Here is a 24,766-nt window from a genome sequence, read left to right on the forward strand (position 1 = left end):
GGATGAATAGAGCAATAGCAGGAAACTGGAAATCTTTGTGCCATTTAAAGCTCTGATTAGCTATTTCTCTTCTGGTAACTCTGAGCTCTTTGTCATCTTTGTGTCAGTATAATATATATGCTGTAGCATTTTCTTTACCAAAATATGATATATACATTGCAATTCCAAAACACCATTGTGAGAAAGCTAGTGTAAAAGTAGAGGGATTGGGTAAAGCATTCAATAGGTCCTATGCTAAAGATTTGTTTACTTTAAAATAATCTTAAAATATGATATTCATTACAATCTAGATATGCTTTTAAATAATTGCCATGGATTAAATGTTTCCCTTAATAAGTACATGTCAATTACTTCAGTCAATAACAGTAGTCAATCAAGCTTTAAATTAGCTTTATTTATGAGATGTAGTAAATAACATGTCATAAGAAACTTTATTTTTTATGCAAAAAAGTTATGTAATGTTCATGAAGTTATTTCAAAACAATAAAAGTAAATAAAATTATTTTAATAATTTCTACAATAATTCCAACAGTATATCCAAAAGGCTATGGACTATAGAATACAAATCATTTAGCAAATATTTTCTTGCTAAACTTCACCCATATACTTTAAAGTAAACGGTCTTCATGGACTAGTTCCAATAATTTCAAAATATAACAGGTAAATCATCAAAGGCAACTTAGAACTTTGTTAACACTATTAACATGTAAGACTTCTGCAGAATAACTGTAGATTATTTACCTTCTGTTATCTGCATATATGCATTTTATTATACATTATAAAGTGTTACATACTCTCCCATTTTCTTTATCTAGCAATGTAGATTCACTTATGTCAGTAGTAGTTACAGGAACCAATGGATGAGTGATTTCTTGGTTTAAACATTCTTCCAGGATGGTATCGACATGTTCCAGATTATTTATAACAAGATGCTGAAACAACAGACGGCAAAAATGCATTGCTGTTACAGTAACAGTTCCAGAGATAATTAAACCTAAATAGCCCCTTTGACTAAAACTATATATCACAGGCAACTGTTGTATGCAATGGTTTTCTTAGAATGGGAATTTTTTTTTAAAAAAGTCACTGGGAAAAATAACTTTTATTCAGAAATTTGGTTATGCATAACGTATGTTTGCCCTATCCCCAACTTCTGATACTTCTGTGTTCTATCCTGATCTTGTAATGCTAGATATAAACATTCATTTGGATCTGAATTTTCATTATTAATAGGGCTTAGGGCAGTGATGGCGAACGTTTTAGACACTGAATGCCGAAACTGTGTGCATGTACATGCCCAAATTGAGAGGTGCATGCACAAAAATGGACATGCGCAAACATGCTTATGCACATGCATGCACAAATATGCAGCAGAGACCCGAAGATCAGCTGCCCGGAAGTGGGGCATCCCAACACCGGCAACGCAGCAAGAAGTAAGATCTTTTTCTTTCGTGAACTTCTGTTTAGTCATTTGCAAGGAAATAGAAGGTCAAGAAAGAAATGCCACAGAGATCTGACCTGGGGCGACGGTGTACATGCCAGCAGAGAGGGCTCTGTGTGCCACCTCTGGCACATGTGCCATAGGTTCGCCATCACGGGCTTAGGGGATAGCAGCTTCATAAGTTGTTTCAACTATGTACACAGAATTTACAGAGTGGGACATCACATTCATTGTTATCACGGATTGCATATTTTATTCAGTCTTAAAGTGTAAATAACGCTAATCTCTTGTTGTATAATGTCTGTTATTTCTGTGAAATAATGATGCAGCTTTGGAGCAAAGTTATCTAAGACTGAATCACCTATATTAAAAATTCTAATAGAATCAATAGTAATATTCAAATTAAAAGAATTGAATAATCTAGGATTCCATTTTATTTTGTTACACTGTTATATAAAAATAACTAAGTAAAAATTTTAAGGATCAGCTTGTCTAGTGTTTTAAAAATCACTCTTTGGATCAATAAATACATAAAGTTGGGCATTAGAAGTATCTGACAATAATTTGGGTAATCATTTAAGTTTTAATTTATATCTCATTGGTTAAATTAAAGTATCCTGCTGATTAGTGAAAAAACATTCCTTCTTACTTTAATATTTCAAAGGAAACAACATTTGCCAAATAAATGGCATCTTTAACATTTTCATTTTCCATTGCTTATAGTTCTAAAACATAAATAGTTCATAAACCTTTTTTAAAAATTTCCTTGGGTTCCTACAAGCCTCATTTGGATTGCAGTCCTGTTGGAAATACTGAAATAAACCATATTTTCTGTGACATAGAATGATAATACTGAAATATAACTTTTGCAGAAATAGAATGAGTTTAATTGCATATAATATTGTACTTACGGGCTTCATTCTTGATAGCAATAGGGCTATTTTTCTCCGAAGATGTTCAAGCTTTTTTTGGGTTGCTTTTACTTGTTCTTTGCGTAGATACATTTTTCTTTCAATGGCATAGACTTTTTGAAAGCAATGTTCTTCTTGACGCTGGAGTTTTTTGGAAAGTTGTCTTTCATACTGTGAGAAATACTGAAATATATGCTTAAATGTTTGCAATTTACTACAAATTTTAAACAAAATTTTACATTCTACTATGCAACATTCCTCCATCTATTGAGGCAGGGCTGTTAAATTCACAGCCCACAGGCTGGATGCGTCACACGCTGGCCATGCTCACACCCACGCCGAGTTTAGCGAAAGGGGAAATAAGCCTAAAACTGAACAATGCCGTTAAAATTAAAAGCAGAGATTGTAGCTCTCCTTTTAAGTGAGAATAGGTGATCATAAACTCTAAGGCTAGTGCCCTTACATTAAAAATAAGGAATTCCCAAATGTCTTGTGTGGTTCCAAAAATTCTTATTGAATTAAATGTTATTAAATTTTGTCCTTAGCCCAGAACTTACCCAACATTATTCAAAAGCCTATAAAATATGCATCCCTGCTTCATATGATTAGGTTTGAGTGAAATACTACTCTTTGTTCTGTTGTTTGCCCCAATGTCTCAAAAAGATATCTTGCTGCTGAATTTGGAGATTTGATTTGTAGCATAATTAGCCCGGCTATATTTTAAAGCCAACTTACTATGTCAGTATTTACTTACTGAAATCTGAAAAACTTTGTTTTAGATTACAAAAATATTATCTGTATTCATAAAACAAGGATCAGTACAAATAAAAGAAGATGATTTTCAATGGCAAGACTAAGGGAGTAAGAGTTGCACATAATTCCAACATAATTTGTAACAATGCTAGCAGCTGAATAATAGTCTTACATTGTAATGAAGGCCATTCTTTTTGTAAGCATACTATGAAGCAACGCAATTTTATGAATTGCATTTCACTATTTTTTTCAAGAATATATATCTATTTCCAATGATGAAAATCAGTTCAGAAAATACTTGTCACATTTTATGTTTTACCTGATCAATGGATAAAATGACAGTCTTACTGTGATCCCAATGTCTTTTTAACTATTTTAACAAAAACAAACAAAAAGAAAAATCAGTATAAGAAAATGTTATCAGATAGATTAATCATATAAAGAATCAAACTACAGTGACTTTAATCGTATAGTTTTGCCTTTCAAAAGTAGAAATATTTCAGAAAGAATTAAATTCATATTAGACCCTAATATAGAACGTTTGGTATAGTGATTAAGGTATTAGACTAGGAGCTAGGAAACTCAAGTTCTTATCTTGCAGTATCCACAAAAGCCAGATGATTAATTTTTGGCATCCTTAGAAAGAGATAATGGTATCTTTTTAGAAGTGAATATTTTCTAAAAATATTTTCAAGAAAAATGCATGGATTCGTCTATGTAGTTACCAAGAATCAAAACTTTCTCAGTCACCAAAACACATACAAACAAAAGAAGAAAGATCTAAAAAAGTCTTAGACAAACATGGAACGGAAATAAAACAATAAATGAAATAAAAGTCGGCTTCAAATACTAAGGTTACACAGATCTCGGTCCCAATCTGAGATCATATCTCCAACCCTGCAATTTGCATTGTTAAGAAAATCCTAGGTATGGTGGGGTCCTTAACATAAGCAAAAAGACAGCTGGGAAATGATACTGCATTGTCTATTAAAGCAATACAAAATAAAACTTAGTATAGGAATCTAAATTTAGTTAATCTGTCCACATTTTTAAAAAATATAAAATCAACATTTGGTTATTACATCAAAAAGATCAGTATTTCTGTTAAAAGCAAGCAACATGGATTTTCAATGGCCATGCAACTAAGATTTACCTTTATTTACTGATTTAAACGTAATAAATATACAAGGAGACTTAGAAAAAAATGAAAATTACAATAAAATTAATTATCTTGTTTTAATTATTTGGATTAGGTCTTTATACTTTTTAATAATTTTATATTGTAACCCATACAAAGTATAGTGAATTTGTGGCATATACATTTTTACAAACAAAACAGTTTAACATTGCTAATTGCTCAATTTCATCCCCAATTTTGAAGAGATTATGTAAAATAAATTATACATGCAACTATTTATGCTCATTAAGCTACCAAACATTTGGGACTTCTGGTTCCGGCGGCTACGGCGACGGTGGGCTTCCCCTGCTTCTGGGGGGGCACAGGACGCCCCGGAGAGGTGTCCTGCCGAGGGAGCGGCTCGCGGAGGGCCCTGGCATCGGCGGCGGCTGGTGGGGGCTTCTCCGCTTCGCTCTAGGCACCGGGGAGCAGTTTCGGAGGGCGCGCATGCGCCTCGCTTCATGCCGATCGGACAATGTACTTTTGAAGGAAGCAGCGGCGGTATGGTGAGAGGCTTCCTTTCTTCATTCCCTTTCTTTTTGAACTGATGGACTTTTCAGCGTTTTTAGAAGTTAAACTTTCGGATTCTTGCTGGAGGTGCGGCTAGAGGGAGGGGGATTTCCCTCCCCCTTGGACAAGCGGCTTGAGAAGATTTTGCTTTCGCCCCCAGGGGAAGGAGGAGGGGGGAGAGCCAACTAATGATGCCTCACCCCTGTAAAAGTGACTTTCATTGGATTTAGTTTCAGAACTTATGGGTGAACTGAGAATTTCTTGAACTTTTAAAATTCTGTTATGCCTCTGAGCCCAAAGCTGGCAGGGCAAGATGGCACACTTCCGTTGTCTTTATGAACTGTGAAACCTGACTCCACCTTTAAAATTCAGGCTTCCGGTCTTTGTCTCCGTGTCACCCAGAAGAATCTCTTGTGGATTGCTATTTCCTGAACCCTCTGGAGAGAAAATTTTTCTCTATTGCTAGACTGACTAAAGAAACTCCCAGCTGCTTGGATCTTCTGCCTCCTGAACTCATCTGCCTGCTCTACTTCTTCAGCTGTCCAGTTTCTACACTGACTGATTTCTCTGCTTTATAAACTATGTCTCCAAAAAGACCACCACCTGGAAAACCTGGTGTCAGGCCTGTAATTATATTCTTTTTTGGATCTTTGGCCTGCCACACTTTCTTAGAATTTTCTATGCTGTTTCAATAGTGTAGTAGTTGGGAGGGGGGAATAGAAAGGAGTAGGATTGTAGAATGGATTGTTGACATTCTTTTGTAGAAGCCAAGGTCATCTTTTGTCTTCGCATCTCGACACCTGGCTGGAAGAAGATGGGTGTACATGCCAGCGTGGAAGATGATGATTGGAACATGTGATGGATTTGTGGGTGTGGGGAGAGATCATGAACTTTAACTGGGTGAACCCAGAGCATGTACTTCCAGAGTTGAAATTTCCATAGCAGTACTAACATGCCTGCGGAATAAATTGCACCTTAAAGGATGTTTTGCCTTGGACAATGATTTATTTCTGCATGGTATTTAGAACCCTAACATTATTTCAACTCTCTACTTTAAAAATATTTCACTAGCTCCCTCCCCCTATCAAGGGGGAAGGGCTGGTGATGGAAGATCTGGTGATGTGGGTCTCGGCATTCCCAATGCTGACCGGGACAGCGTAAATATCAGCAAAGAATTAATGAGAAGCTTTTGGTGATAAGAAGAGGAGTACGGAACTTCAAAGGCAATGGAATGCTGTTTCCAGTTTAATTGCATCTGGAGGAATGCAGGAGGAGACGCGACAAGACGAAGGAAATCTCAGACGGACTTCTTCAGCAAAATTGTGAGTGCATGCTCCCCCTCCTTCCCCCCCAGCTTAGAAGCAAGATTGGAAAAAAAAAACACCCTTAGAACGGAGGTTTGGGCTCCTTCCAGACGGCAATAAATGAAATGGCATATCACCCTGCAACTAGATGGGAGAGAGATTCCCTTTCAAAATGGGAATTTCAAAGGAGGCAGGAAGAAGGAATTTTTCCAGCATCTGTCACTTGCAAGCCACCACAAATGGGGCTGCAACCAGTAAATGAAGCAAATTGGGCAGTAAATTGGGCTTTCCTCCCAGGACTTGGATGGAAAAGATGCTACTTACAAACTCCTTTGCCATCAGCATGGGGAAATGCTCCAAGCCAGCAGAGGGCACCTACTTGGCCCATAACTCATCCAAGCCAGCAAAGGGCACCTACTTGGCCCATAACTCCTCCAAGCCAGCAGGAGGGTCCTTGGCACGTAAAACCCCCTAGCCAGCCATCATTGGTTGAGCTGCAACCTGTGAAGCAGGCAACCCCGGGATGGGTCTTAACCCCAGGTCATGGATGGGAGGGATGCCAGGGGGCACCTGCCCTCCCTCAGCAGATGGCACCATGGCAGAAAGCTGGGCAGTGGCCAACCGAGGGATTGACCTCCCCACCGGTTCCAGTCTCCCCTGCAAGGCCCCAAAAGGTTCTTACCAGACCTTCCTACAGAGAAGAAATCTCCATGGAAGAAGGTATTATCAAAGGGAGGCCTGCGGGATGGATGGCGGGAAATTGTGCGCCTGTAAGGCCCCAAGTGGTTCTTACCCCACCTTCCTACAGAGTAGCAATCACCAACATGGAAGAAGGGATTACCAAAGCCAGGCCTGCAAGATGGGAAGCGGGACAAGGTGCATCTGCAATGCCCCAAAAGGTTCTTACTCCACCTTCCTACAGAGAAGCAATCTCCACCATGGAAGAAGGGTTTACCAAGGGGGCAGCTGCAAGTTGGAGAGCAAGGCAGTGTGATGAAACGGTTCCTAAGTTTAGAGATGTAACTAGGTTCCATTCCTCGTGGGGGCCAATTAAATGCCACCATTGTTGTCAACTTGGCCACAGAGCGTCAGAGTGTTTGGCTCCAGCCCCAATGCCACAAACGTGCGCACCAACCACTACGGCGGTAAAGAGAGGGTCCCAGATGCCACCACAGAAGAGTCATCTGGGCCAACAACCTCTGGAAGAGGATCCCCAACTTAAGGTGAGGAAGTGTCCTACCAAGGGGGAGGCCTCGGAAGAGGAAAAGGGCAGACAATCTCCGGAGGAGGATCCCCAACTTAAGGTGACAAAGAGTCCAACTAAGGGGGAGGCCTCGGAGGGGGAAAAGCCTAAACGACCTCTGGAAGAGGATCCCCAACTTCAGGTGGCGAAGAGTCCTACCAAGGGGGAGGCCTCGGAGGAGGGAATTGCCGAAGAACAAACGTGTGTACCAATTGCCACGGTGGTTAAGAGAGGGCCCCAGATGCCTGCACAGAAAAGTCATCTGGGCCAACAACCTCTGGAAGAGGATCCCCAACTTAAAGTGACGAAGTGTCCTACCAAGAGGGAGGCCTTGGAAGAGGAAAAGGGCAAACAATCTCCGGAGGAGGATCCCCAACTGAAGGTGACAAAGAGTCCAACTAAGGGGGAGGCCTCGGAGGGGGAAATGCCCAACCAACCTCTGGAAGAGAACCCCCAACTTCAGGTGACGAAGAGTCCTACCAAGGGGGAGGCCTCGGAGGAGGAACAAGGCCAGCTGTGGATGATTGAATCCAAGAGCCCAGAACCTACAGCACCTGCAGCAGAGAGCCCGAAACGGCCTTGGGAAGAGGTCGCAATGGACTTCATCATGGAACTCCCAGACAGCAGTGGGCATAAAGTAATTTGGACGGTTATTGATTTGCTTTCTAAGCAGGCACACTTCATTGCTTGCTCAGGATTGCCATCCGCAAACGAATTAGCGAAAATGTTTGTGAAACACATTTATCGCCTGCATGGAGTACCCAAGAGGATCATTTCAGACCGCGGAGTCCAGTTCACAACCAAGTTCTGGAGAGAGGTCCTGAGATCCATTGGGTCCACACAAGAACTGAGCTCAGAGGTTCATCCCAGCATGAACGGCGCAGCAGAGGGAGCCAATGCGGTGGCGGAACAATACATCCGGTGTTTTGTGGACTATCAGCGAGACAACTGGTCGGACTTGCTACCCTTCGCCGAAGTGGCGTACAACGATGCGGTCCACAGCAGCAGAGGATTAGCGGGTTTCCAGATTACCAGTGGCATGGGAGTTGTTGCCATGCCTGAGTTGCCTAGAGAACCTCCTTCTTTCATGTCTTTGAGTGAATGGATGGACATGCTAAAGAAAGGATGGGAGAATACGAAGAAGGCTCTAGCAGTTGCAGCAGAAGCCTACCAGAAGCAAGATGATCAACGTCGCTCACTCCTAAACCCCTACCGTGTGGGGGACAATGTTTTTGTATCTACCAAATACATAAGATTAGAAATGCTTAGCAAGGAATTGGGTCCAAAATTTCTAGGTCCATTCCCAATAGTGAAGATAGTTAACTCAGTTACAGTTCAACTCAGTCTACCCAGAAGTCTAGGGGAAATTGACCCAGAATTTCATTGTAGTTTGTTGAAACCAGTAATTGGGTCTAACAGAAGAGCATCCACCCAAGCTCAATCTCCTCCATTAGTGATGGAAGGGGAAACACAATCTGAGGTGGAAAAAATTGTAGATTTCAGGCTGAATAGGGGTTGCTTACAGTACTTAGTGCATTGGAAGGGTTACCCTTGGTCTGAAGTTAATTGGGTAAACAGTGGGAACCTGAAAGTGGAGAAATTAGTAAAGCAATTCAATGGGAAGTTTCCTGAGAAGTCAAGGGGTTCCCCTGGGTGGAGAAGAGGTGGTTAATTTTGTTATGTTAACTTTTATGTTATTCTCTTTGCAGGAAACGTTTTTCTTTTGAGGAGAGGCCGCCTGTCAGGCCTGTAATTATATTCTTTTTTGGATCTTTGGCCTGCCACACTTTCTTAGAATTTTCTATGCTGTTTCAATAGTGTAGTAGTTGGGAGGGGGGAATAGAAAGGAGTAGGATTGTAGAATGGATTGTTGACATTCTTTTGTAGAAGCCAAGGTCATCTTTTGTCTTCGCATCTCGACACCTGGCTGGAAGAAGATGGGTGTACATGCCAGCGTGGAAGATGATGATTGGAACATGTGATGGATTTGTGGGTGTGGGGAGAGATCATGAACTTTAACTGGGTGAACCCAGAGCATGTACTTCCAGAGTTGAAATTTCCATAGCAGTACTAACATGCCTGCGGAATAAATTGCACCTTAAAGGATGTTTTGCCTTGGACAATGATTTATTTCTGCATGGTATTTAGAACCCTAACACCTGGCTTTTCTACCTCTGCACTGACATCTGCAACATCCAGTCCTGCCACACAGTCAAAGATTACAGAACTGATGCAACCTAAGAGTACAGAGATGGATTTGCAACAAATGCTTCAACAACTCATACAGGGCCAGGAAGAAATTAAGAAACAATTAAAGGAAATGAAGAAATTAAAGAGAATCAAGTCCAAATTTATAAGAACTCACAGAGACTGGACCTTGTGGAGGGTGGGGTGGCGGAGGCGAGGGGGGGGGGTAGAAGCTTTGCAGAAGGGAAACAAAGAACTTGATATCCAACAAATGAAAACAGAATTTGAGAGAATGTCCTTTTATCTTAGATTTCAAAATGTTATAGAAGCAGATGGGGAAAACATAAGGGACATCATGACTAATATCTTAGCTGAATATATACACAAAGATAAACAACAGATGGAATGGGAGATAGACCTGGTCTATAGAGTGAACTCAGCATATGCCAGAACACACAATGTACCCAGGGAGGTCCATATCAAATTTCTTAGGAAAAGCACAAGAGACATAATTCTGGGTGTACAAAGGGGGCAAGCATTGACATATCACGACAGGGAGATAACCATCTTGAAGCAGATCCCAAAAAAAATTAGGGAGAAAAGGAAAAATTATTCGCAATTGGCGAATAAATTATACCAGAAAGGGGTGTGGTTTAGATGGTTGATGCCTGAAGGGATGCTGATATTCTGGGAGGAGACAAGAATCAGAATCAATACACCCATAGAGGCCCAGGCCTTTATGGAAAAAAATAAAGCGAACCTAGAAAAAACAGAAGACTCTTCAACGGTCACACAGGACACGGGAGGGGCCGGAGCTCTGCCAGCAGGGGGAGAAGTGGCAACACTAAGAAAGCTCAGATCACAAAAATGAATAAGAAAATCACATTGTTATAAACAGACCGAAAGTAATAATGAAATTATATCTAGACTATATATCATAATATATAAGCTGATTGAAATTTTTTTTTATAGAATTAATATGCTGATTTTATACGATTTTGTATTAATGTTTTATACATAGATGTATCTTATGAGTTTGGAGGGAGGGGGCGTCTGCCATACTTGCAACTGCCAAAATTTGTATACCATTCCACCTACCCTTTTCCCTATAAATGTTTTAAAAAACCAATAAAATTTTCTGGAAAAAAAAAAAAGCTACCAAACATTTGCCAGTGGAAATTTGCAAGGCAGTCTAAGGAGGAATCCGTATCTAATTTTCCTTCTAAGGTAAGAGTCTATATTGGAGGGCCAAAGAATGGAAGAAGTATAAGCCTTCCTGATGCCTGGTGCCTTTAGAAACAAAAATGAAGATGATGAAATCTGCAGTTGTGACATGCAATATCCGTAGCAGGTTTGTTTTGCCAAAGAACCTGGCATATATTTGCAGAATCTACAAACTTTGTAGCAATCCTTGAAGAATATGTGAAAGGATGCAGCATAACCAACCTAATAAGAGAATGATTAGTTCAGACAAAGGAGATATTAGAACAGTGATGGCGAACCTGTGGCACGCGGAGCCATTTGTCAGGGCACGTGAGGCTCTGCCCTGTCAGCTGGCCAGCGCGCATGCGCGCGCTGGCCAGCTGAGTTCACCTTTTTAAAAGCTATTTTTCGCCTTCCCCAGGCTCCAGAGGCTTTATAGGAGCCTAGGGAGGGCGAAAAGAGCCTCCCCCACCCCCCCGGAGGCTTTAGGGACCGTCCAGAGGCTTCCCTGAAGCCTTTGGAACGCTTAAAATGACCCTCCAAGCAAACCGGAAGTCACTTCCGGTTTGCTCGGAGGGTCGTTTTAAGCGTTCCAAAGGCTTCAGGGACCGTCCGGGGGCTTCCCTGACGCCTTCGGAGCACTTAAAATGACCCTTCGAGCAACCCGGAAGTCACTTCCGGTTTGCTCGGAGGGTGGTTTTAAGCGTTCCGAAGGCTTCAGGGAAGCTTCCGGACGGTCCCTGAAGCCTCCGGAGGGCCTCCGGGGGGTGGGGGAGGCTCTTTTCGCCCTCCCCAGGCTCCTATAAAACCTCTGGAGTCTGAGGAGGGCGAAAAAAGGATGTAAAAATGGGGGGGGGGGGGGTCACGCGTTGTGCGTGCATGCGCACTGGGGGGTTGCCCGTTGCATTATGGGTGCGGCACGCCAGCACACGACCCCCCTGCGCTCCCCCCACTTGTGGCACGTGAGCCAAAAAAGGTTCGCCATCGCTGTATTAGAACATAATCTCATAGAAAGGAACTGATTAAATCAGGAAGCCCAAAGGACAATGGTAACAATTGGAAAGGAAAGATACAGATGATCTTCTGCAATACTAGAATTCAGAAACAATTTTCAGATTCTCTTACGGCTGTGAGTTTTCAGGAGAATAGAAGCAAAACAGGACAGTGAATATCTTGATAAAGGAGTTGTGATAGTGAATTTGAAACCAAAACAAGCATGTTTGTAGCATAAGTCAATTTGATTAGGGTTAGGAGGACTTTAAATGAATGACTAGTTATGCGCATGATACTAATCAAAGGGTCTGTTTCTGAGATAAATATCTGAGTTTCCTGGTAAGTACTAGCAGGAGATAGATTTAAGCCCCTCAGAAAAAAGGAAGAAAGGGCAAAAATGTATTTGGGGAAAGCATAGTGACTTTGATTAGGGTTAGCAGTACTTTAAATTTAATCTGCATGGATTGGAGATGAAAACCCTGAATTAAGAAATTTAGATAAAGGCTTAAGTGCTAGAGAAAAAAATAGAAATGTAAATAGTAACTATTTAAACATTGAATTAAAAATAAGAAAGAAAATTGGGTCATAAGGTTCAGGGCTGTGCATTAACTCTCGGAATACAGAACAAGATGAGTCTGAACTCTTAAGACAACAAAGCGAATATGATTTTCTAGGCATAATAGAAACGGTGCGATATCAGTGAAATGCAGCAGCTGAAGGACATTTGCTTCAAAAAAGTAGAAGCAATAGAAGAGGAGGTCTTGAACTATATTATGCTAAAAGTACTTACTATGTTAAAAAAACTCAGAATGAATGAACAAGGCAGTGCTGTAAACATATAGATAAAAAGGAGAACAAATAAAACTGTTGCTTATTAGATAGGGTAATGAAAGGCACAAAAGGCTAGAGATAACATCAGCTCTTTATTTGGTCAAGTACCGGCATCCACTTAATGAGTGGTGGCAGTTCCCTTTTTAAAGGGAAGCTGTCCAGCGCTTCAGCCAATCAGGTGTCTCTCTGTTCTACCTAAAAAGAGAGGACCTGAGTGGAGACTACTATTGTCCTTGTCAACAACTAGAGGGGGGAGTATCTAACATTGTTGATGTCTACTTTTAGCTGCCTAATGAAAGTAAAGGTACGTATGATATGTCTTCCAATATCAAATTATAAATCTTTAAAGAAAAATGGGAAGTTATAGCTATAATCCAGTCTGCAACAGGTCCCTGAACCTTCGGTGTGCACTGTCCAAAACAGTCTTATTCATTTCAGCAATGAACTATGTCTAATTACATTCAAAACTGAAGTATACTGGTGTTTCCCTCACTGGTCTTACTGACAACTTTCTCCTTTTGAAGGTTGAGGAAAGAAAATAAGACCCCATCTTTTACATGATGCTCATTAGAATGGAAGACTTAACTGAAGATGTGGAAGTAGCAGGAACACTAGTGGAAATGACCGTGTAATGCTAGCAAAAGTAACTACTAAGAAAATAAACTTGATAGGGGGAAATGCCTAAAAAAGGAGAAATTAAAAGCATAATTATGAATAATTCCAATGAGAAAACTGAAAGCTAGAAAAAGTCTATATAAAAACCTCATTGAACAAAAATTATGGGTCGTGGCTAGAGTTCTTCACAGGTACCTCATCAAACTAGACAGAGTATCAAATGAAGTCCAATACTTAGTGACATGTTCTTCAATATTTCTATTAAGGACTTGGATGAAAAGATAGCACACTACTTACCCAATGAGTAGTTGGTTCCAAACTTGGTGGGATATCTTAATACAGATAGTCCTTGCAGTACAATGGCAATTGGGACCAGAATTGTTATCAGTAAGCAATATTGTTATAAAGCACTGCATCATATGACTAAATGACCAAGTCAAGGCAATACTGGAAATCCCAGTTCCCACTGCAACCCCATGATGTGTGGGTCATTAAGCCAAAGTTCCAGCAAACCCAGTTGCTGCCATTGAGTGAATCTCATGTTGCTATCAGGTAAAAAACATCCAGATCCAAACCATTCTTGTAAAAAATGTAAGGGACTGTCTCTACTTCAACTCTCCTCATCTATCTATTTCCACATCTCTGTCCTTTTGGCTTCCCTTTGCACACTGGCCAAGGCCGCCTCCTCCTTTCATGTGGTGAACACGTCCTTCTAGATGGGGGTCTTCTTTTGTGCCAGCACAGACAGGGTCTTCTTTTTTATACAGCCAGGTTCTCCTTTCACAAACGGAGGCCTTAGCCAACACGTGGAGGCCCTGGTCAGCTCATCACAGGCTGTGCCAGTGCAAAAGACAGTGTGAATGAAGGCCTCGGCTGATATAGTAGTGGCAACAGCAGACAGTGGCAGCAAGTAGGCAAAAAGGGTTTATCAATGCCTGAATTTTGTTCAGATGTCTACAGTGGTACTGCAATAGAACTTCAAGCTTATAAGTCCCTTCATTCATCATCATTGTAACTTTGAATGGTTGCTGAACAAATGATGTTGAGTGAGACTACCAGTAATTATAGGATATTGGCACAGACGTGTTGACACATTTATTTTAATATAATTTAAATGTTCACTCACATTGAACATAGATAAAACATCTTCCGGGCACATGGATGCAATATGTTCTCTTGATTTATCACATTCAGGTAAAAAATAGAGCAATATTTCTCTGAAAAGAAAACAAAGCATTGCAGCAAAATAAACAGCCATACATAGTTCTAGAAAGTCCATGAAGGGGAAAACCTTCTCATGCACTTTTTAAAGGGAAAATATGCACATACATTCTTCTTTCTAGTGGTAAGAATGGTATTCCGAGGGACTCAGAATCCAGACTTGGTACCATTCATTTTAACTTACGAGAGTCTATTTTATGCAATTGATAAAATAAAAACATTCACAAATGGCGATACCATACAAATCTGTTAACCTTAAGGAGCCACAGGGTTCTTTATTGAAACCTGCTGAGTTTATTCAACTGAAAATATTGTCATTTTTACAACATTCCAATCCTTAAAACTATACTTCCACGAATTAACATATTAAAGCAATAATGAATTGCTTTTAGAAATCCATTTAACCAATTTGTTTTCTTACTTAAAAGAGTACAAAAAATGAATTTCTGAGTTTCTATTCCTGTCCCAAAGGAATTCTGTGTGGTAATTAGCACCTCTGGGAGCAATTAGCAGCTCAGGAGGATTTTTCTCCTAGGAGGAAAATGAATAAGCTCTTAATATTACATTGTGACTGGCTGTATCATAATGCAGTGATTCCTCGTTTGTATGATAGGTTCAAAATAGAGTGGGTAATGCAACAGAGTTTAACAAAAAAGTACAATTGTACTTTTTCAAAAATGAGCTGTTCAAATTATCATGTCTGTCTGAAAATATAATTCTTTTGATTACCTACTCAGTAAAATACAAAGGTATAATACCTCCCTCTATCCCAATTTTAATTGTGGCTTTTACTGAAACAAGCCATTCGAGAATTTTATATAGGCTATTCTTCAATACTGATTCCACAGAATGCAACTATACTTTTAAGTGATCATTTTAACTGGTGTGAAATGCAGCCTAAAATATGACTTTGCACTGTTTACAAGTTCACACACTGACTAAAGTAAATTTACATTCCTTTATATACTTTATAAACTTGAGTCTTTATGACCACTCACTTGATATGAGATGTTAATGTCTGAATCATCTTGGTTTTAGTGATGCTCTGGGAATGTTCAGTTAGGTGCGAAACTTCCACTGACTTCTCTTCCACAATAAAGACTTGATCTTTGTCTTCTTTTGTAGCTTCTGTGGATCTACAGAATAGAAACACCATTACATATATTACATTATAACATTACACCCAATGGAAGCAGATAAGAACCACATTGAAAACCCAACATTAAATTCTAATTAAAAAGGATCAGATTGTGCAGTTTTAAACCATCTCTATTTAATACTCTAGACAGCTCTTGTTATTCAATGAACACTAAGACAAATTAACAAATAATCTGATTGGGTTTAAGTTGCTATATTTATCTCAGTAGGATACTAGGTCTTAAAACAAGCCCTGCAATATTCTTTACATTTCTGAGAACTCTGTGAAGATTGTTAGGTCACTTGGGTTGGCATTGTGTTGCCTGTTCAAGATTTCTCAGTGAGCTTTGCAATTGCAATTTAGAAATCCAGATCATTTTCTCAATCTGTTTACATTTTCAATGCACAATATTTCTTGACTATATGATGCCAGGTAAATCACAAAAATTTAGCACTTTATAAAACCAAGCAGGGCATAATAGAAATTTTCAATTTTTTGGTACTACTGATACTAAAAAATCCCAAAGAAATATCTATATTTTATTGTGCCTCTTATATCGAGAATTAAATTTTTCATTACTTTCAGGCAAGCAATACAAAAGATCAGGGAGTCTCAACCTCAGATCTTCGGAGCTTTTCAAAACTGGCTGAAGAATTGTAAGAGTGGAAGATATTTTTTGTTTAAAATTGCCTATAATTATATTAACTGTGATGTAATTAAAATTCAATTTAAAATAAAAGGAAAACCAGGTTTTTGCTATGTTTTACCCACTTTGTCTTTTTTTGATCTGACCCATTTTGGGGGTAGTATGGACTCCAGCACATAAAAGCTACGCTCTATGACTTTTTAAATAAACAACAACCACCAAAAAGATATCACGTGAGAGGCAAAATAAAATAAAATAAAAATTGGAATTAAAATTATTTGAAGAAAAAAAATGACTTCATTTATGGTGATGAACTTACTTTTGGTGTCTGGAAGTGAGGAAGACTTAAGGAATTGAAGGTAAAAGAACATAATGCAAAACTGGTTCCCTATAAAACCAACAAACCAAATCCCAAGATTATATCTATAGCTCGATTATATCTAATGTCAGCCCAAAGCAAGTAAGTAGAGAAGGAGTCATTATTATTTTATTATATATTCTAACCTAACATTTAATCCTTTTATAATTAACTCATGATGGCAAACATACCTAGTACCGTTTCGTCCTCCTATTTTCTCCCACAAGTACAACACTGTGAGTTGGGCTGAGAGAGTGTGACTACCCCCAAGTAACTAATTTTATCTTTCTATAATTCATAGATACGTTAACTGCAGCCATGAAGAGAGATATTTACTGCTTGGGAGAAAGTAAAACTAGACCACAGATGCATAAATATACTAATGACAGAACTCCTAAGAATCCAAAGAAATTATTTGGACACTAGCAAAATGATATCCACTGGGTAACAAAGATTTTGAAGTAATTGAATAACAATAAGTTATTGCCATAGGTCTCCTGGAAAAGTGGGAGTGCTTACCCTTTCTATTCTATTATCTCTTTTTGTTTTTTTCTGGAGGAAGACATGCTCAAATGCATACAGCAAACTCTGAGGACACGTGAGCAGTCACAGCATTCATGCATGACTTCCAAAGAAATTGCTTTATGAACATGCATGGTTAGTGATGCTTTCAACAAATAAAATTGAAATCTAGCTTTAACTGCACTGAAAATTAACATGCATCAAGACAAACCATCAACAGTTTAAAATAATTTAATATGAATCATATACTAGTTTATTCTATGCCTATATCTAATTTTTAAAATTAATAATAATTCTAATTAATAAATAACCATAACTTTTCTTTGCAGTAGCATTTGCTTTGTACAATCAGAAATAACTTAATGGAAAATTCTGCTTGAATCCTTATATTTCAAAGCACGCTTAACTCTGATCTAGCAGAATTAATATTAATTAGATTGATGCTTTTCTAATGTATGTGATACTTTATGTATTTACCAATGTTAAGCAAATTATTTTAACCATGTTTATTATACGTAATTAAAACAATGCCTTCACTTTGTTCGGTATTCTTTGTCATTAAAAATATTGCAATGTTATATATAGAGTATGTATTTCACATTGCATTACATTCTTCTGGTTTCCCCCCCAAAACAATTCCCTCTATGCAGTAGATTTGGCTGAGTAACCAAAACTATGTAGCACAGTTTTTTGGCTGAGTTGGACTTGATTGATTCTCCTGAATCCTAGGCTAACACTAAACAGTGCTAATAGCCAGAAATCCAGAGTTTGATTACCAAGTGTTCCAGTACACTCACCTTTTTGAGTTTGCTGATATCTTATGTCTTTTTTTAGATTTTCCATGCTTATTTAGACCAAGGGAACTGTCAGCTGTTTCTTCACACTGTTCCTGTTTTTCTTCATGTGGTTTAAACATTTAAGGCAATAATAATAATAATAAAGTTATTAATCATGGATTTAACCAGATGGGCAGGATAAGAAAACTGGAGAACTTCCTGGAAGCTGGTGTTTAAAAAAAAAAAAAAAACGACTGGAAAATATAGTTACATGTTAATTGGCTATATTAGCCAATAAGTGGTACAAGAATTTGGATTTGGTCATGGCTTGACCAACAGGAGCTCATTATGATTTCCAGTTATTTACAACATGAAAAGTCTCATGTGGAAATTCACATTTTGAAAGAGGTTCCATAGTACAATTACAAAATGTGCAAATCCTCTCCCCCTCATTAAACATTACACTATGACAGTAGTGTCTAACTGCTGCAGGGCAGAGATTACTGGAAACCTTTTAGCGATGTCTTTCATTCCTGATCACTCAGTATTATTAGACAGAAAGAAAAACGTTTCCTTCCCCCTTTAATATCATACAGCAATACTATTTTAAATGCAATGCATATCATATTAGAATATGCCCATAATACCGTATATATTATGTGTGGTTGCCATATACAATACAGGCATAAAGAGTTATCTCCAGTTTATTCAGTAAACATTTTCTAATGGCCATTTTGATGTTTTTATTATACAGTATCCCAGCACTTCAATTCTTTTTACCTACTCAGAGAGCATATGTTAGCAATGAAACAAAACAGTGAAAATTCCCAAGTTCATCCTATAACCCCTCTCCCCCTTTCAGTGCATTCAAAATGTAAAACAATATCTAGAGATAAAGAATGTTAGCTTTAATCCACATGCAAGAAATTCAGAATTCAACATCAACATTACCTTTTTTCATTAAAGCACTTCCTGCAAACAATTCATCCTTTGGCAGATCTTCAGTTTCACTATCAGATGATATAATCTGCAGTAAAACACTTTGGTTATTATTCATACGCTTTAATTTTTGCATTGGAGGAATAACTATATATTTCCTTGTCTAGTCTCTTGGAGACTACTACAGGTTAAAAACAACTATTTGCTCCATTTATAAAAACAAGTAAGAGGTGAGATATTCATTATACTACAAAAATGTGCTTCCCCATGCAAGGAACTTTTATGCTTGTAGACTATTAGTTATTAAGGAGTATTGTAAAAAAAAAGAATTCCCCTCCTAATTTGATGCGAGCCAATAAAAAATTGTAACTCTTTCTTCAAGGTTTCCTGGGTGTACTATAAGTAGAAAAACAACAAAGATTTACTATCACATTTACATTTCAAATGGACTCTGGGAATACAAACAACATTTATTTTAATCTCTGGTTATTATGCATTTTATGATACAAATGATTCTTAAGTTATTCTAAAACATTTGTTTTGCATTATTTGCCAGTTGTTTTCTTTTTCATAATGCTACTTAACATCAGTCTCCAAAGTGACTCTAAAATAGTACCTTCAAATGCTAATATTCTTTTTTCCCCAGTTTGACTAGTTAGCGTAAGTGCAGTAACATAATTATCTGACAATGGTTAATTCTTTTGAGCATGTGCTAATTACACCAGCCTAATTGTTTAGGGACTGTCTTTTTCTTCATTAGAGACAGAATATACAGTATTTCTGATAAACCAAACATCAAGACAAAAGAGTCATAAGTAATAAAAATAAAGAACATTCCAAAGCAGAATTTTAAAAAGTTGGATGTACCCAACTGAGTAACATTATGCTATATTATCTGTAATGAAAACTTTATTGTTGAAAGGATGTAATAAAGAAAGACAAGTGACTGAAATGTTTACTTCCAAGTATGTTAAATAAATCTTTAGTAGTAACTAAAAACAAGAGATCAGTTGTAACTGGCTAGATGCTACCAACCGCTATAACATTCTAGAAATCGATAGTAGTTACTACTGATCTCTTGTTTCTTTCCCCAGAAGTGAAGTGGGAACTTGTCAGTTCTCTAGTGAGGAAAGTCTTTGTTGTAGGCCACTCTGGAAGGTGAACAAACATCCAGAGGTAGACAATCGTATACAACTTTTGTGTACAAGAAAACTATAAGGACAGTCCATAGTTATCAAAATCAAGCTCAACTTGAGTCTTCATTTATTTGTCAGTGAGTCAGTTTACTGCGGCCAAATACCAGTATACAATGAAGCAATTAATAACTATTTAAAAGTAAAAGAGCAGGAAAACTATAAAACACAAGCTAAAGGAAAAATACACAATATAACACCTGATTAATCATCTCAAACTGCTCAAATTGTTAACAACAACACATAATGGTATGTTCTCTGTTCTTTTTGCTATTTAGCTTTTTGCAACAATTCCACTGCGTTCTGGTCTCATTTTATTCAAGTCTGATGTAACTCCAGTGGTCTGTCAGAACATTTCAGATCCCCCCCCCCCCGAAAGCTAGCACACAGGCATCTCCCAATGGTACTTTATGTGGATAATAAAGTCATTCTGTCCCAGACTAGCCTAGGCAAGATCATTCACCACCAATTGCACATATTATGAAGTAACAATACATAATGAAAACAACCCTGCTATTTGCTAAGTGCCCCAAAAATTACAGGTGACAATAAAATGAGCACAAGTTCAACAGGTCAAAGTTTTCAGATGTCTTGAAATTGAATTTCAGACTTCAGGTTGGAGAAATGCACATCTGGATTATGTAACTCAGAAGACCCAAAGATCAGCCTCAGCAACTGAAACTTTTTACAGAACAAAAATACCTTTTTATTAGAGCTGTCATAAATACAGTATATGCCCAGTTTTGGTACAGAACATAGCTTGGCCTTTATGGTAATTGTTAAAATTAGAAATTGTGCAATCCAAATTCTTAAAAAATATCCTCCAAGTACCATGCTGGCTCTCTAATGTTATCCTGTGCTGTGAAACAGGATCAATTAGAATGAGTTAAAAATATGGTTAATCTTCAAGTACTGCTGAAGTTAAATTTTTCCCCTATAGGATTGACACTCCTGATATAAACAGACTATTTTAGTGCCATGTGAAAGTGAAAGCTTCTTGATAAATTGTACTTTATGACTTTTCATAGGAAGCTATCCTTCCTCTGAGATATGAACAGACCAAGAGAATTCTAACACAAGTTATGGATGTGGAAAGACAAGAAGACCATCTCTATTGCTAATGTTTTCCTAAGCAGCCAATCTTGTATGTTTAGCCTGGTGAGATACTTAAGAGTAAACCACATTATACTCTCCGAGCGGACAAGTGCCTTAACACTGGTTAAATGTTTGAGTTACACTCAGTTCAATGTTCTTCAGGCAGATACAATATAATGTAACTGGCTAACTTCTGAACAACATTAAATAAGTATATATAGCTAAATAGAAAATAATTTATATAACTGATATGTAACATAGTTCGGAATTGAACTGTGGAGAACTGGTGCTCTCTAAATTTGGTCATTTGCATGCAGATATTTCGTTACCCAATCAAACAGAAAATACCATTCTAATCAAAGAACTACCATGGCAAAAAACCATATCTCGCTAAATAATAAATAAGCTACTGCATATAAAAAGGGAGCAAATCCCAAGCAAACAACCAAGCTAAGAGAGGACAAAAAACTCCACAATTAACACTCTGTTTTTTTGGTTTTACAGATACAATTTACATTAGTAACAATAGTGATAATATTTCTATTATTCCTCAGCTTATGTTTTATATTAAACTTTGACTAGCTGAAGATAATAAGAATAATCATTTGATTATTCAAGAAGTGTGACAGCAGAGTATGTAGATTTTGGTGCAAGTTACAAAAATAGTGATTGATTTGTTTCAACCTGGATCTACCCAAAGCATACATCAAGATTTAGGGGGGTGGGGGACGGACACCAAGAAAACGAACATGATATATAACTCTTCCACTCAAGGAGATTCCCTCCCAGTTTTGTTCAGCCAAGCTTAATTTAGCTGTCAGTATCAATGTAAAGTTATTTCAGGTAGATTCCCTAAATCCTCAAATGCCCTCTTGGCATTTGAAAACATTTCTCATTCCTCCTTTGAAACATATTTAAAAGTAACTGTATAGGGTCAGACCGAGGAAAATCAAATCAAATCAAACAGGTTCTTACATAAATGATTTCTGGCTTGTTCTTTGATTCAATTTTCAATTCAGGCTCTTCAGAATATAACTTTTCAAAATGTACTGAAGGTGGCATCTGTATGAGAATTATTAACAATAATTAATGAAAACCGAAAGACTAAGTACTAGACTCACAAAATAAGAACTTTCTTGCTCAAATTATTTACTAATTTAAATCAATTATAAACACTAAATAAACAACCTCAACATTTAAGAAAGCTTCCTATGCTAATCTTTTAAGGCATAAATGTCCTAAACTGTAGTCAATTTCTTCCACATTCTTGTTCTGTTAATGAACTGTCCTGCTTGATTTAAAATTAGTAATTTTATTTATTAGCAAATAATAAGATAATACAACAAAAGTATGTTCTCAAATAAGCTTTGAATTTACCAACACCATCCCTCGCCCTAGGCTTCCTGTGGTCATTGGAGTTGTTTATCCATATTTAAAAATGTAAACAATACAATGTGGTATGAGAAAAACTATTTGGATATATGATTCTATCTAACCTGTCCCAACCAAATAATTCCCACATATGTGGGACAGAATCACAATGGCACAAAATTAGGATTAGCATGCTACCTATTACCAAAATTAGGCAGATGCATGTTTGCAACTGTATAATGCACAGTACGAGCAGGCTATCCACTATAAGACCCAGCAAATGTAGTCTGAGAGTGAGATGGAAAGCAGGGAGAGATGAAAGGAGATATGGAGAGAGAAAGGAGGGAGGAATGAAGAAAGGAAAAACAAGAGTATGATCTACTCAACAGTCTTTGAATCCCGAGAGGAAGGAAAGATGTGCAACATCTGAAATGCCTGTATCTTTCCCCCATCTCTCACTTCCCGTAAGCCACCTCCCTTTGAAGTTTAAAAAAATCAGAAGTTTAAAAAAAGTTATTTTAAAATACTGTTTCAGATAGGTTTATGTTCCATACGACTGCATATTAGATTGGATATAGAATGTGAATTAATTGCACTGAAAAAGCATGAGTTGCAATTATGTATGTAATTTGTAGCTAACTTGTAAATAAGTGAATAAAGAAATATACCAGTATGTATCTATAGATCTGGAAAAGCATCTCAAACTTGATTTCATTCTAACATTCCCTCTCCCTATTACCATATTTTTCGGAGTATAGGACGCACCCTTTTCCCTCAAAAGAGGCTGAAAATCTGGGTGCGTCTTATACACCGAATACAGTATTTTTTTGCCTCCCGAAGCTCTGCCCCTTCACCAAAATGGCCGTGCATACCCTTATGGACGCTTTCAGAGAGCTCCTAAAAGGGGGCTGAGGTGGGCAGAAATGAGTGAAAAACGGGCTGTTTTTTGCCCCCACCCCCACCTCCAGCAGCACTCTATAAGCCTCCATAAGGTTATGCATGCAATTTTTTTGACAAAAAACAGGCCCGTTTTTGTGAATACCGGTGCCCTTTTTGCTCGTTTTTGCCCCCCAACCGCCCAGGAGCCCCCCCCAAAGTTATTCATGCCTTTTAAAAAAATGGGCCCATTTTTGTGAAAAACAGGCCATTTGTGGGAGGTTTGCAGAATGTAAAAACTTTTTTTCCCTTTTGAAAAGCTCTTTAACTGATAGATGAGAATTTCATTGATCAAGTACTGTGCCAGCAGAAACACCTACCTATCTACTGTATTTCTCTCTATTTCTCTCTCTATCCCTCTAGCTACCTACCTACACACACTCTCTTTCTCCCTACCTATCGACTGTATTTCTCTTTCTCTCTCTTTCCATTTCTCTCTATCCCTCTACCTACCTACACACTCTCTCCCTCCCTCCCTACTATATTTCTTTCTCTCTCTCTCTCTCTCTCTCTCTCCCTTTATCTACCTAACTACTCTCTCTCTCTCCCTACCTACCTACTGTATTTTTCTTTCTTTCTCACCCTCTCTATCCCTCTATCTACCTACCTACTTTTTTTAAAAAAAAATGCTTCTTCAAAACCTTGGTACGTCTTATAATTTGGTGCGTCTTATACTCCGAAAAAATACAGTAAGTGTTTACACAAGCAGTCTATTTAACAGAATCCCGAATGAAAACAAAAACTCACATTGTATTACAATACAAATGATTAAGCTCATGTTAACTATTGTCCGGCTTTTCTTTTCAGCATTCTGAAATATATGATACCTTTGGCATATTGTGATCCTTTCTGTCTGCCACTGTGGATTTTTTTTCATCCTGATAAAAATAATGCTTCCTTTGTGAACAAGCTGTTTGCCTTGCCAATGCTTGCTTTCGACTATTTGACTGTTGCATATATCCTTTACTTGCGTTTTTCATAGCCAGGTATCTGTGAGCTTGAGGTGAATCTTTATAAAGAGTCTTCTGGCAGACATTCTTCCAGTCATTTTTTTTTTGAAAACAACAAAACAACAATCCAATATCACCTTCAAACCTGGATATGGCTATTTTCCTCCAAATTTTCAATTCTGACAGTTCCTTAACCTGGTTTTGCTGGGTTATTTAATGAAGGGTTTCCAAACCCCCAGCCTGCAAATCACTACCAGGCCTTGAGCCATTCGGAACTAGGCTGAGGAAGTGGTGGGCGAGTATGCACAAGCATGTATCACCCACTTGCGTGAGTAAAGAGCAAACACATGCAATGCATGTGTGGGCCCAGTGTTTGCGCTGACCTGTCCCCTCTCTCTCCCTGATGGTCTGCAACTCTGATTTAATACACTGAATAGCCTTCTAATTCTATGT

General features: G+C 38.1%; 1 protein-coding gene across 3 annotated transcripts in view; it reads right to left on the reverse strand.

Moving 5' to 3' along the window:
* Window positions 1-384: 384 nt before the first annotated feature.
* MORC1 (MORC family CW-type zinc finger 1) overlaps window positions 385-24,766 on the reverse strand; it is a 64,802-nt gene continuing 40,420 nt past the window's right edge. For 2 of the 3 annotated variants that reach the window (XM_081950382.1, XM_081950381.1), the window contains exons 19-27: window positions 24,191-24,400; window positions 22,032-22,118; window positions 18,781-18,856; window positions 17,851-17,950; window positions 15,388-15,525; window positions 14,295-14,385; window positions 3,425-3,475; window positions 2,353-2,535; window positions 385-932 (exon numbers count right to left, since the gene is read on the reverse strand). In XM_081950382.1, coding sequence (XP_081806508.1) covers window positions 777-932; window positions 2,353-2,535; window positions 3,425-3,475; window positions 14,295-14,385; window positions 15,388-15,525; window positions 17,851-17,950; window positions 18,781-18,856; window positions 22,032-22,118; window positions 24,191-24,400 — 1,092 coding nt within the window. In that variant the 3' untranslated portion in view covers window positions 385-776. The remainder of the gene's footprint in view (window positions 933-2,352; window positions 2,536-3,424; window positions 3,476-14,294; window positions 14,386-15,387; window positions 15,526-17,850; window positions 17,951-18,780; window positions 18,857-22,031; window positions 22,119-24,190; window positions 24,401-24,766) is intronic. The other variant, XM_081950383.1, reaches the window with a different exon arrangement.

The sequence above is a fragment of the Natrix helvetica genome, assembly GCF_964273705.1.
Source record: "Natrix helvetica genome assembly, chromosome: 4".
Classification (NCBI taxonomy): domain Eukaryota; kingdom Metazoa; phylum Chordata; class Lepidosauria; order Squamata; family Natricidae; genus Natrix; species Natrix helvetica.